The sequence below is a fragment of the Tachyglossus aculeatus genome, chromosome 2, assembly GCF_015852505.1.
Source record: "Tachyglossus aculeatus isolate mTacAcu1 chromosome 2, mTacAcu1.pri, whole genome shotgun sequence".
Lineage (NCBI taxonomy): Eukaryota > Metazoa > Chordata > Mammalia > Monotremata > Tachyglossidae > Tachyglossus > Tachyglossus aculeatus.
Genome location: NC_052067.1, coordinates 79,247,480 through 79,261,872, shown reverse-complemented (window position 1 = coordinate 79,261,872; position 14,393 = coordinate 79,247,480). Strand labels below are relative to the sequence as shown.

The 14,393-nt window shown below is 43.4% G+C and overlaps 1 protein-coding gene across 1 annotated transcript in view; it reads left to right on the top strand.

Moving 5' to 3' along the window:
- Window positions 1-14,393, top strand: part of ARFGEF3 (ARFGEF family member 3) — a 146,955-nt gene that overhangs the window by 23,098 nt on the left and 109,464 nt on the right. Inside the window, exons 3-4 of the mRNA XM_038741335.1 lie at window positions 5,577-5,658; window positions 9,632-9,763. Coding sequence (XP_038597263.1) covers window positions 5,577-5,658; window positions 9,632-9,763 — 214 coding nt within the window. The remainder of the gene's footprint in view (window positions 1-5,576; window positions 5,659-9,631; window positions 9,764-14,393) is intronic.

Below are 14,393 nucleotides of genomic sequence, written 5' to 3'. Positions count from 1 at the left end.
TAAAGTGGGGAGTAAAACTATGAGCCCCACATGGGACAACCTGATTTCCTTGTATCTACCCCAGCGCTTAGAACAGTGCTTGGCACATAGTAAATGCTTAACAAATACCATAATTATTATTATCTTCATTTCTAAAAGGAGGATAAGATACCTGCTCTCCCTGTTTTTAAGATTGAACCCCAGGGAGATAGGGACAGTGTCCAATCTGATTATATCCATCCCATCATGTTTTTATGGTATCTGAGTACTTACAGTGTGCCAGGCACTGTACTAAGCGCTGGGGTAGATATAGAGAATCAGGATGGACACAGTTCCTGTCCAACATAAGACTCACAGGCTTAATCTTCATTTTATAGATGAGGTACCTGAGGCACAAGAGAAGTTAAGTGATTTGCCCAAGGTCACACAGTAGACAAGTGGTGGAGTTGGGATTAGAACCCAGATCCTCTAATTCCCAGGCCTGTGTTATGTCCACTAGCCCATGAGGCTTCTCACTTAGCACCATAGCACATAGTATTTGACAATCACCTTTGGAATAAAGAAGACTCATTCTCTCATAGTATATTAACATCACTATATATGTAAGAAAAACTTAAAAAGGAATTGAGATCCAAGGGTTCTTCTGTAACTGTTCTATCTTCTTACTCCAGTTTCTATCCCTAACCTTTGATTGGCATTTTCTCCAGTGATAGCCATGTGATTGCCGCTGACTTAAACAGTTTTAGTGCTCAGCAAATCAGGGTAGTAAGTAGCCACCCAGTATCTATAGTTGCTTTGTTACTGTGACATGGTGATGAGAAAGATACTGCTGAAGGATATTGCAACAAAAACAGGAAGTGACACAATGGTGTAATTCATCCTCCTGTCAAAAGACGCATTGAAAGCAGAAAGTGTTGTGACCTTAATCAGTTTTTCTATATAACACAGATAGCAAGGCTGCAGACAGGGAATGGGAGGAGAGAAGGATTATTTTGGTAATTGAACCTATTCTCATTCTCTGCTGCTATTGAAACTTCCTAGCTAGAATCTAGTCATGAAATGAGAGTCTTTTTCATATTTCATATATTCTGTGTCTGCTGTTGCCGGGTCCGTGCTTAGATGCAGGGCAGCAGAATGGTAAACATTAGAAATTCTTGACCAGATCTGCCATAGGGACTATTCCTATTCTGTTTCTTGGGTGGTTTATTCAGCTATTTATTCCTCTGGACTCTGTAAGATGCCATAATCTATGCTGCATTTGCATCCTATATGAAGAATATAGAGTGATAAAATAGTGTAATAAAAATAAAGACAGCCCCTTGAGAGCTCATCCAGTCCAACTTTCTACCTCTGACCAAGAAAATAATAAGCAATCCTGGGTAGATGGATGTTTGTTCTTCCTTTAAAGATCTCCAGTGATGAAATTATCTCAGTCTTCTAGTCCAGGGCTTTATCACTCTGAATCGATAAGATCTTCCTATTGTAACAATTGAAATCTGTCCTGGTCTTTTTAAAGCTCATTTCCTCTTATTTCATCTTTAATGAATATGGAGAACAATGGGCTCAACATCCTCCCTCCAAAAAACCCCTTCATTATCTGGATTAAACACGTTCCCACTGGGGCCCAGGAATCATGTAACTTCATTGCATCACATTGCATTTGACTCAGTGTAATGGTGTCACTGTGCCTCTTGGCTGCTTCAGAGCAACAGCTGTTGCTACCAGAGGGGAGGGAAAGGAAAGAAAAAGGAAGGGAGAGAAAGGAAGGAGCAGTGGGACAAATCAGCCTCGACAGAAATTAGATTCTTCCCATTCCATTCCCTCCCTCTCTTTTCTTCCCTTTCCCTGGTTCCAGGGATGTGAGAGGGCAGTGCCCACATAGCTTGACATGGGCAACAGCGGCATGCCCCTGCTTCTTTCACCATGTGGACCCATCTGTGGAGGACCGATGGCCACTCACCCTGTTCTGTGGGAGTTGCAGTGACATCATCAGAGAAACATGTCCAGCTCTCTCCAGTTTGGAGCAAGACAGCATCCCTCCCCACCCCATGGGAAATTCATTCATGCATTCAATCATTTTATTAAGCACTTACTTTGTGCGGAGCACTGCACTAAACGCTTGAGAAAGTACAATACAACAATAAACAGTGACATTCTCTGCCCACAACGAGCTCACAGTCTAGAGGAGGGGAGACATCAATACAAAAAATAAAATTATAGATATATACATAATTGCCGTGGGGTTGGAGGGGTGTGGGGAGGAGAGCAAGTCAGGGTGATGCAGAAAGGACTGGGAGATGAGAAAAAGTGGGGCTTAGTCTGGGACGGCGTCTCAGTGAAAAGTAAGGCTTGGGTTGTGCTGGAAGGGTGTTTGTGCAGGACAGGAGGTCCCTGAGCCTGCCTTGTTAGTGTCTGTGACCTGTTCCTGCCCTGCCAGCTCTGAGGAACTGCCAGGTGGGAAGGGATCCTCTTCCATGAAGTGGCAGGAACTCCTTCCCGGGCAGAACGGGGTCAGGATTTCATCAGTATATATTGGTATATATTGAGCACCTACTTTGTGCAGAGCACTGTACTAAGCACTTGGGAGAGTACACTATAACAAAATTGGTAGACACATTCCCAGGTTAACCTGAGTAATTGATGACTCCCCACTAGTGGATAGAACATGACCCTGGGAGTCAGAAGGACCTGGGTTCTAATCACAGCTCTGCCACATGTCTGCTATGTGACCTTCGACAAGTCACTTCACTTCTCTGGGCCTCAATTACCTCATCTGTAAAATGGGGATTAAGCTTGTTAGCCCCATGCAGGACAGGGACTGTGTCCTACCTGATTACCTTGTGTAATAATGATGGCATTTGTTAAGCACTTACTATCTGCAATGCACTGTTCTAAGCACTGGGGAGGATACAAGGTGATCAGGTTGTCCCAAGCGGGGCTCACAGTCTTAATCCCTATTTTACAGATGAGGTAACTGAGGCACAGAGAAGTTAAGTGACTTGCCCAAGGTCACACAGCTGACAATTGGCGGAGCCGGGATTTGAACCCATGACCTCTGACTCCCAAGCCTGTGCTCTTTCCTTTGAGCCATGCTGCTTCTCTATCCCAGTGCTTAGTAAGCACTTAACAAGTACCATTATTATTATTATTATTACTCCCCTAACAAATGACTAGACTAGCAGGACTTTTAAATTTTTTAATCTTGAGGTTTTACCTAGAGTACCCTTCCTTCTTCCCAGCCCATTTCATACTCACCCCGCCTTACACACAGAGGGATATTTACTGAAGCCAAAGCAAAACAGCAATAGCCAGAGCATGTGATCAGAAAAACTAGCTCTCTGCCAGACCTTTTGCCCCTGTAGCCACAGGGCTGCTTCTTGCTGTGCTCCCACATAGGGACACAACTCCGAGGGCAGCAACAGAGGCATCTTCTCTTCTCAACTCTTGCTGGGCTCCCTGGAGTTCTCACCTTGGCAAGGGAGGGTAGGAATAAGAAGCGCATTAATAGCAGGAGCTAGTGCTGCTTCTGTCAAACTAATTGTTCCCCTATAATACGTTGGAAAGCCTCCAGTCATATTCTGGTCCGGACCAAACTCCTCTAGTTTTACAGCAAAGATATTATGTGGGTTATGTCATGTGGGTTAATCTATTGCTTCTCCCTGGTTTATGTGGCCTGGAAGGAAGGAGCCCAGAAGATTAGTACAGTTTTTTAAATTTATTTACAAAGCTGTTGTGCAACCAACAGCTCTGCCCAGTTTTCTAAGATCTTTCCCTGCTGATGACTCACGTCGTTCCCCATTACGACTGTACCCACAGGTCTGTCTTTATCCAAGACTGTCAATCACAACTTAAACTAGCACACTTAATGAAGACACACTCGCTAGGATCCTGTTCTCCAGATGTCCTCCGGGATTGGCTGCCCCTTTCCTGAGCCTCTCATGGCTCTGCTCCCAGCTTGCCCTGTGAATGGCAGGCCGCCCGCATGAATTTTAGCTGCTGCTGATCGCATCCTGGACCTCTGCACCAGACAGCCGTGTGACTCCTCTGGGTACTGAGAAGCAGCATGGCCTATTGAATACAACATGCCTGGGAGTCAGAAGGACCTCGATTATAATTCCGGCTCCACCACTTGTCTGATGTGTGACTTTGGGCAAGTTATTTAACTTCTCTGTGCCTCAGCTACCTCATCTGTAAAATGGGGATTAAGAATGTGAGCCCGATGTGGGACAGGAGTGGTGTCCAACTCGAGATGCTTTTATTCACTCCAGCACTTTATGTGGCACACAGTAAGTGCTTAATAAATACTAAAATTATTATTATTACCTGCCACCCCCATCGTGGCTCTCAGGACCCTCGGTGTCTTCCTGTAACCAGAACTCCACGTGGCCCACCTCACTGGCTCTCCCCCCCGTCACTGAGAAACCTTTTTTTATGGTATTTGTTAAGCTCTTACTATGTGTCAAAAACTATCCTAAGCACTGGGCTAGATACAAGTTAATTAGGTTGGATACAGTCCCTGTCCCACATGGGGCTCACAGCCTGAGTAGGAGGGAGAACAGACTGAGGCACAGAGAAGTTAAATGATCTGCACAAGGTCACACAACAAGCAGGTGGCCGAGCTGGAATTAGAACCCAGGTCCTCTGACTCTGAGGCCCGTGCTCTTTCCACTAAGCCATCCTGCTTCATCCTACTGTGCCCTGCCCTGCAGCACTCGGCAGGGCAGAGAAAAGCAGCCGCAGCCTGGCAATGCCACCACAAACCTCTGGAAGACTGAGGCGGTTGATGCTGGAGCATTCACTATGGCCGTGGTTGGAACTGGGGATTCTGGACTATGTTATGGGGATTATGTTGCCAACTTGTACTTCCCAAGCGCTTAGTGCAGTGTTCTGCACACAGTAAGCGCTCAATAAATATGACTGAATGAATGGCTGAATGACTGAATGAATAAATGACTGTGAGGAGCCTGAAATTCTGCTCCCCTAACTGCAGTACCATACTAAGCTTTCTGTCTTTATGTTGTCTTAGCGTTCTGTCTTCATCTCTCTGTGTGTATCTCTCACTAGTCTCCTCTCCTATTATTTTTAGATTGTGAGCCCCAGGCACCATGTCTAATTTCCACTTGTGTGTTCTTTCCCAATGCCTAATTTCCACTTGTGTATTATTTCCCAATGTTGTGTACAGTGTTCTGCACACATTAAGCACTTAATAAATACTATACTGGGACTACTGTTCTGTCTCAGTTCAAATTTGAACTTAAGCTACAACAGGGAGGGGACAAGTTGGTTATCCTAATGCTTGAAGAGTCCAACCCTCTTAAAATTCTCAAGTCTTGTGTCCTTACTAAGCCCAAAGAAAAAAATAAATGTGAGGCTTTGCATTTGCTTTTCCTGAAGCTTAACTGATAAATGGAAAGCTAGGAGCAGGTCAGTGTCTATTTTTGCAAATGGTTGCCTTGCATTTGTTGTTTGCTATTAAAAGTGGTTCATTTTTAATATCTGTCCTTGGATTTTTGGAGGGAGGCGGATCTGGAAGACAAATACCATTTGGCTGCTGGTTTTTCTAAGTTGACATTTTTCCTTGTTTGTGTGTGTGGCAGGGAGAAGTGCCTTCTTCCTCTTCAGCTTGCTTTGGAATCCAAGAATGTGAAATTGGCCCAGCATGCTCTAGCAGGGATGCAGGTACGGCCTTCAAATAAATATCTTGGTACACATTTACCAATTCCTTTTGACATTTCAGATCAGGCCAAAACCTACTTAATGTGGGTAATAGGATATGATTACTACAGACATCAATAAGGAAATGTCTCATCTTGAAAGGAACACAGTTTAGAGCCCTGAATGGGCCAGATATGGGTAGTCTGAGTCCAGATGATATATTCAAGATAATTAAATAAGAAATAAAGCAGGACTGCCTTGTCTGTTGGGGCTAGTATTTAAATAAGCCCTTCACTATTAAGCCCATTAGTATTAAAGGAGTCCTTCTGTGGCTCTTGGGTGCTATGAATGTGTATGAGTATAATCTAGTGTAGTTCTCCTTGTAGTTCTCAATTCAGGAAATGGTAGGAACAGCAGGTAAATACAGATTTCTGTCTCTGTCTTCGTTTAATTTCATTAATCTCTGAGTCCAGCCCAGTGGGATGTAAAAGCTTAGATCAGTGGAAGATTAAACTCTACCATTCATTCATTCAATCATATTTATTGAGTGTTTACTGTGTGCAGAGCACTGTACTAAGCGCTTAATCAAAGAAGAAATAAGTGTGCATTTAGCCCTTCATTCTTCCTCTCAAGACTACTTAGTTCCACAGTGGACAGGCAATAACCCATCAGTCAATCAATTATTGACTATTAATTGATTATTACAGTAATAATCAATTACTACTATGTCATTATATTTTATCATTATTCTACGTAAAACACTCTTAAGTGCTTTGGAGAGTACATAGTAGTTAGTAAGCATGATCCCTGTCCTCAAAGAGTTTTCAATCTAGCTGGAGGATAGGCAGTAAAGTACAGGTAGGAGGAAGTAACAGAGTTTAAAGATATGTACATTAGTGCTACAGGGGCAGTGCCCAAGTGCTTAGGTGGGTGTGAAAGTGGTGAACTGGCAGGAGGATGAAGAGGAGACTGTCTGAGCCTAGCTGAACTCAGCCAAATTTGGCTTTAGACTGGTCCAACCTAGCTCTTTACGTTTGGGCCTCTTAGGGCTCCAGCACAGTTCCTTTCCCAACCAGAGTGTTTTCCCACCGAGCACTGCCTTTCTGACCACTATACTCAGTCTTTAAAGGTACATGAACTACTCCAGCATTCTATTTCTAAAGCGGGGTTTCCTAACTCCTATTTTCTTGGGCCCTCGATAAGATTGGCAGTTCACAACCTGATTTGAACTTGATGCTGTGGTGTGAACTTGATGATCTGGTGCAGCACAGTTATAGATATGTGGTACTTGGTGAGGCGGTGTTTGCAGGTTGAAGGAATTTTGCTTAGAAAATCATTTCTTTAAGGGTGTTCAAGTAGGGTAATGCCTAAAATATCTAAGGCCAACGGTTGTATTTTCTCTTTGAAAGATATGAACACTTTCGCCCTAAAAGAGTTAATGCATTTCCAGAGTGTGGCCTGAGACCATTTTTTTAAATGGTATCTGTTAAAATCTATTAAACACTTACTATGTGGCAGGCACTGTACCAGTCACTGGTGTACATATAAGATAACCAGGTTGGACACAATCCATGTCCTACACAGGGCTCACAGTCTTATTCTGATTGATTGATTGATTGATTCTCCATTTTACAGATGAGGTAACTGAGGCACGGAGAAGTTAAGAGACTTGCAGAGGGTCACACAACATACAAGTGGTAGTGCCGAGATTAGATCAACACTTAGAACAGTGCCAGTGCTTAAAACAGTGCTTGGCACATAGTAAGCGCTTAAAAAATATCATCATCATCATCATCAATCGTATTTATTGAGCGCTTACTATGTGCAGAGCACTGTACTAAGCGCTTGGGAAGTACAAATTTGCAACACATAGAGACAGTCCCTACCCAACAGTGGGCTCACAGTCTAAAAGGGGGAGACAGAGAACAAAACCAAACATACTAACAAAATAAAATAAATAGAATAGATGTGTACAAATAAAATAAATAAATAAATAGAGTAATAAATATGTACAAACATATATACATATATATAGGTGCTGTGGGGAAGGGAAGGAGGTAAGGGGGGGGGATGGAGAGGGGGCCAAGGGGGAGAGGAAGGAAGGGGCTCAGTCTGGGAAGGCCTCCTGGAGGAGGTGAGCTCTCAGCTGGGCCTTGAAGGGAGGAAGAGAGCTAGCTTGGCGGATGGGCAGAGGGAGGGCATTCCAGGCCCGGGGGATGACGTGGGCCGGGGGTCGATGGCGGGACAGGCGAGAGTGAGGTACGGTGAGGAGATCAGCGGTGGAGGAGCGGAGGGTGCGGGCTGGGCTGTAGAAGGAGAGAAGGGAGGTGAGGTAGGAGCGGGCGAGGTGATGGACAGCTTTGAAGCCCAGGGTGAGGAGTTTCTGCCTGATGCGCAGATTGATTGGTAGCCACTGGAGATTTTTGAGGAGGGGAGTAATATGCCCATCATTATTATCCCAGGTCCTTTTGATTCCCAAGCCTATGCTCTATCCCCTAAACCACACTGCTTCCATTCTTGCCTATTTATTCAGTAAAACATGTTCAGTATATAAAGTGGGTAAGATTTGTAGAAAACCCTTTCTGTCTAAAGAAAGGTTACTTGGATAGTTTAATCCCAGGTCCACTCATTTTTTATGTACAATAGCTTCCCTTACGTAAGACAGTACAGTTGGGTTTTCACATAAGCATGGTTGTCTTCAGAGGGTAAGTTTGACAGGATAGCTGTTAAAGCTGCCACTTGTCTGCTGTGTGACTTTGGGCAAGCCATTTAACTTCTCTGAGCCTCAGTTACCTCATCTGGAAAATGGGGATTAAGACTGTGAGCCCCAGGTGGGACAACCTGATTACCTTATATCTACCCCAGCGTTTGGCACATAGTAAGCACTTAATAAATACCATGATTATTATTTTATTATTATTAAAGGGAACTAATAGTAGCATCACAACTTCCAAGTCAGGTGTGGAGTTTTCTCTCTTCACTCACTTTTAACCACTCTTTTCTGGAATGTTTCTAGGATTTCTTGATTCCTATGTAGCTCCATCTGAAGGTAAGGGCATGAATACTCCTTAGTACCAACTTCCCCTTCTAGGTAATTGGGACCCAAATCACAAATCTGAGCTCTGCCACTTGTCAGCTGTGTGACTTGGGGCAATCACCTAACTTCTCTGTGCCTCAGTTACCTCATCTGTAAAATGGAGATTAAAAGTGTGAGTCCCACGTAGGACAACCTGATTACCCTGTATCTACCCCAGCACTTAGAACAGTGCTGACACATAGTAAGCACCTAACAAATACCATAGATATCATTATTATGAGAGAGCACTGCCAGGGTAAGAGCAGCTCAAACCAGGGACTAGATATTGTGATAGTAAGATCCTAGGTTCTGATTTCAAGAGGCCCAGGGGCTCAGATCTGGGAGTCAGGAGACTTGGGTGCTAAATGACTTCAGGTAAGCAACTTTCCCTCTCTGTACCTCAGTGCCCTCATTTGCAAAATAAAGAAACAATTCCTGCCTCCTAAGCAATGTTACGAAGACAAAATGAGATAATTGATGTGAAGGTGGTTTGTAAACATAAAAATACTATACAAATTCAAAGTACTATTTTTATACCAAAACTTGCCTCCTGACCCAATGGAAATCGTTATGTTGAGGGGAGTTAGGATATGGTGGGGGAATAAATATCCTGAGGGGTGTGTTCTGATGCAGATTTTTTCACCCTCTTCCTTGCAGTCCTATACACATACTAAGCACCTTAGGATTTTATTTCTGAAAAAGTTCTGTAGCCTCTCTTGAACATTGAAGAATTAAAAGCAGAGGAAAAAATGTGGAAAGAAGTCTTGCTACCTTTTTATGGTAGATTTCTATCATGGCGTCATCATTTGGGATCTTCCATAATGATCTCCAGGAAAAGAGAGCAGCTATGTACCTTGGACAATAAAATCGTCAATGCTTAATAAGTTGCAACTGAGATTGCTGCCTTGTGCCTCTTTACAGAAGCTTCTCTCTGATGAGAGGTTTGTATCCATGGAAACAGACTCCGATGAGAAGCAGCTGCTTAATCAGATCCTGAATGCAGTCAAAGTGACTCCTTCCCTCAACGAGGACTTGCAGGTGGAAGTGATGAAGGTTAGTGTGACATAGGTTTCAGGTCTGCGTCATCATGACGGAGACAATTCTGACCTCAAGACATTAGACTTGGGTAATCTTGAAAATTGCCTTATAGTGGAGCTGTTCATTTGTGCTTATGTTGCCAAGGGTAACCCAAAACAAATAGGATTTTTTCAACTTTTCATGATTATGTGGTGCATTTTAATGCAACCTAGAACTATATATGAGGATGCAAATTCAATACATTCATAAAGAGATATGACCTGATCAGAGACGACATGAGTTTCATCACTGTTTTTGGAGACTGTGCCTAAAACAGTAAATGAATCCTGTCTTTCCCCAGACGCAGTCTCCCCTGCCTCCCTCTCATTCATTCATTCAATCGTATCTGTTGAGCGCTTACTGTATGCAGAGCACTGTACTATGTGCTTGGAAAGTACAATATAGCAAAAGAGAGAGACAATCCCTGCCCACAAAGGGCTTGCAGTCTAGAGCCCAATGCAGGGGAGGGAGAGAGACGGGGTCTCATCCTCTCCTATTCCTCGAAACTCTCAGGGAATGGGGGAGGAATTGGCTTACTCCTTGCCCCTGCAATGCTGCTTTCATACCATCCCACCCCCACATCCCTCTTTTTCCTTCCCCTTGAAGTCCATGTTACCCATCTCAGTCCCAGAGTTTAGCACATACTAAGTAGTTAAGTGCCATAATTATGAAAATGATTACACAGTGTCTCAGCATGCTGGAGACCATATCTGTCTGGTCTCTAAATTGTGTTATCCACTGAGTACTCTGGCACACAATGGTGGTTGGTCGATACTGTCTCAATTTAAAAGCAAACATAAGCCTGGCAGTTCTGGGAAGTGCCCAGAGATATGACTTTGTGAGTGTCAGATATCAATCAACACTTGGTATTTATTGAGCACTTGCTATGTGCAGAGCACTGTACTAAGCGCTTGGGAGAGCATAATAAATGGAATTAGTGGCATGTTGGCCTATAATGAGCTTGCAGTCTAGAACCCGTTGTGGGCAGGGAATGTGTCTGTTTATTGTTGTATTGTACTCTCCCAAGTGCTTAATACAGTGCTCTGCACACATTAAGCGCTCAATAAATATGACTGAATAAATGAATGAATGAAAGGAGATCTTGGATGGAGGGTTTGGGGAGTGGATTTGAGACTGGATTATGGGAAGCAGCAAGGACCTTGATAGATCTACACTATTGCCATCCAGGCAGTAGTTGAAATGAAAGAAGCAGCGAAACAGAAGAAGAATTAATTTACATTTTTTCTTGGCTTCCTTAGTGATGACCTTTTCTAGTATTTATGAGGGGTTTTATCTTTTGAATTAAATAATGAAGCTAAAGCTGTGCCTAGCATTTGGTTAGTATAGCTTCATTATAACTTACACTTGTTTAACCCTCAGTGACCCCAACATTCTTTCCACTGGAAAAAGATCAGCCGTATACAATTTTCACCAACCCCAGGGACTAGCAAAATTGAGCATGGAAAGGATAAATATCTACGGTGTTGACTTAGACACAGAAGGAGAGGGAAAAGACTTAATTTATGGTGCTCGCTACCTGTTCCCTGTGATTAAACCGGCCATTGGTTAACTGGTACATGGGAGCTCTAGGGGCACACTCAACTGATTGCATGAAGCAACGCTTATCTGTATGCTTCTGCTGTGTAGCTAAGTCTGTATAACCCATGGAACTTCCCATTTAAGTGAAACTTAATGACCTTTTACTGTTAAGTACCCCATGTAAACCAAGAAATAAGGCCTACTAATTTCTCTTGAGTTTTTCTCCTGTTGAATGGGGTCCATGAAAAATGGGCAGACCTCCTTCTGTGCTGCTTCAACAGGAGGTCAGAGTAGGCAACAGAAGCCCAGAGCTCCTTAAATTGTTTTTTCCTAAAATGAAAGTTAATTTCTAGGGCTTTTTCTTAGTAGACTAGCTTCTTGTCAGGAAATTTCCCTGTGGGGTGGAAATTCCACAGGAAAATTTCTTGGTCTAAATTAAAATTGGGGAACAAACAAAAATTTAGAGACCTGGGAGTGAGGAGACCTGGCTCCTCTGTGACCTTGAGCAGTTCATTTAACCTTTCTGTGCCTCTGTTTCCTCAACTGTAAAGAGAAGCAGTATTGCGTAATGGATAGAGCACAGGCCTGGGAATCAGAAGGACCTGGGTTCTAATCCTGGCTCCACAACTCCACAACTCTGCTATGTGACCTTGAGGAAGTCACTTCACTTCTCTGTGCATCACTTGCCTCACCTGTAAAATGGGGATTGAGACTGTTAGCCCCATGTGGGACATGGACTGTGTCTAACCTGATGGGCTTGTATCTACCCCAGCATTTAGTACAGTACCTGGTACATAGTAAGCACTTAACAACTGTCATAAGAAAAAATACCCAAATGCACCAAGTACACCTTATGGTGACTGGCTTAAAGCATAGGCAATCACCTCTAATGGAATTACTTCTATATCTTAGCCTCTCTTTTCCTAGGCTGCATTATCAAAATGGGAAGGTCAGATCAAAAAGCCCTATTTAAAATTTTGAAAGTTTCTGTGTGCCGCATCATTCTTGAGGGTTCTGTTTAAGGCAAAAAATATGTAAAGTTTGTTTATGGAATAAAAGTCATTTGGTTCTCCTCTGAAAGCTGGAGTTCACTGCAGTGATGCTAAAAGATCAGTGGTAAATAGACTGCTGGAGTCAGGAAGAAGGGAATGTGATTATATGGGTACTGTCCATGCTTTTGTCAGTCACTTCACCTTTTCAGTACCTTCTTTAGAACCCCACTTCCATCATGATGAGCTGTTTGATTTTTCTCCGTGATAATCGAAAGGAGCCATATGTAGCAACCTTTTCTAGTACAGGAAGAGAGATAATCATTTTCCTACTCTGTTGCCATAAAGTAGTTTTACCTGCATGGGTAACCTATTGGCAAAGAAGCCATTTTAAATTTTTCCTAAACTCCTTCAGAGGAAGTGAGATCTAGTAGAAGGAATACAGTTCTTGTGCCAGAAGACCTGAGTTCTAGTTCTGCCTTTGCCACTGAACTGCTGAGTAACCTTAGGCAAGTCACTAACACCTCTGTGTTTCAGTTCCCAGTACTGCATCTCTTCTTGAGGAAGGCAAATGTGATAACTGATGTGAAAGCACTCTGAAAAATAAAAACTCTTGTCAATTCAAGCTACTATTCTCTGACCTCATTTAAACTGACAAATACTTAAAATGAATAAGCATCTTCAAGAACAGGTGTTGAAGGGAATATTTCTTTCCAGGCTCCTGATGTAGTTGGAGCAGTACTAACAATGATAATTAGTAAGTGCTTACTATGTGCAAAGAGCTGTGTTAAGTGCTGCTGGGGTGAATACAGGGTAAACATGGTCCATGCCCCACATGCACTTGGATCTGTTCCCTTTGGGCATTTGATATTCACCCCACCCTTGGCTCCACGGCATTTAGGTACATATCTGTAAATTATTTATTTATACTAAGGTCTGTCTCACCCCCTAGACTGTAAGCTCACTGTGGGTTGCAAACATGTCTACCAACTCTGTTACATTATACTCTCCCAAGAGCTTAGTAAGAATAATAATAATTATTATTATTATTATGCTATTTGTTAAACACTTACTATGTGCCAAATGCTGTTCTAAGAGCAGGGGGGAATACAAGGCAATCAGATTGTCCCACGTGGGGCTCACACTTTTAATCCCCATTTTGCAGATGAGGTAACTGAGGCACAGATAATTTAAGTGACTTGCCCAGGGTCACACAGCAGACAAGTGGCAGAGCTGGGATTAGAATCCACATCCTCTGACTCCCAAGCCCAGGATCTTTCCACTAAGCCATGCTGCTTCTCTAGTACAGTGCTCTGCACACAGTAAGTGCTCAATAAATGCAATTGATTGATTAAATTGAAAAATAACAATAAATTACAAAATAACAACAACAATGTAGAACAAAGTGGCTAAGCACAGTTCTTAGAGTAAGGAATCCTCACACATCTCATAATTTATCTCAGTCTTTCCCTACAAACTGCCACAGCCTCCCCAGTGTTGGAACAGTTTTCTGGGTTCTGCAGAGCATTGGGCATCTGCTCGACGTTGGCCTGATGGGAGGCAGTGAGGGTGGTCCTCCCCACTCTATCTTGAGACCCGATCCCGGGGCCTGTGCCAATGCTAATAAATTCCTGGGAGGCAGCTAGGTGACAGTGATCCCTCCTTGTAGCCATTAGGAGCACAGTGAAGTTCCGTGCCTTGGTATAATGGGCCATGGCCCCAGTGACACGGATCCTGTGGGGTGTCCTGACTCCATGTAGGCTCAATTTTGTGCACTACATTTGGCAAGACATTGACTGGAGTTTTTTTATTTGAAGAGGACACAATGTGGGCCAGGGTTGGCTTCAGGAAGACGGGGAGAGGAAAGCAGTGGTTTCAAGGTGACTCTCCAAAATGACTGCTGTTTGGTACATTCCCTAGATAGCCGAATTAGACTGCCTCAGCATGGTGGCTGCACATGTGCAACATCAGAGAGGGTGGGGAGGAAGTGGAGCTGACATGCAGTGTCCCTGTGCCGCTGCTCCCCGCTCTCTATGGCATTGCATGGACAAAGCTGCCATCTTGGGAGGACTTCAGTT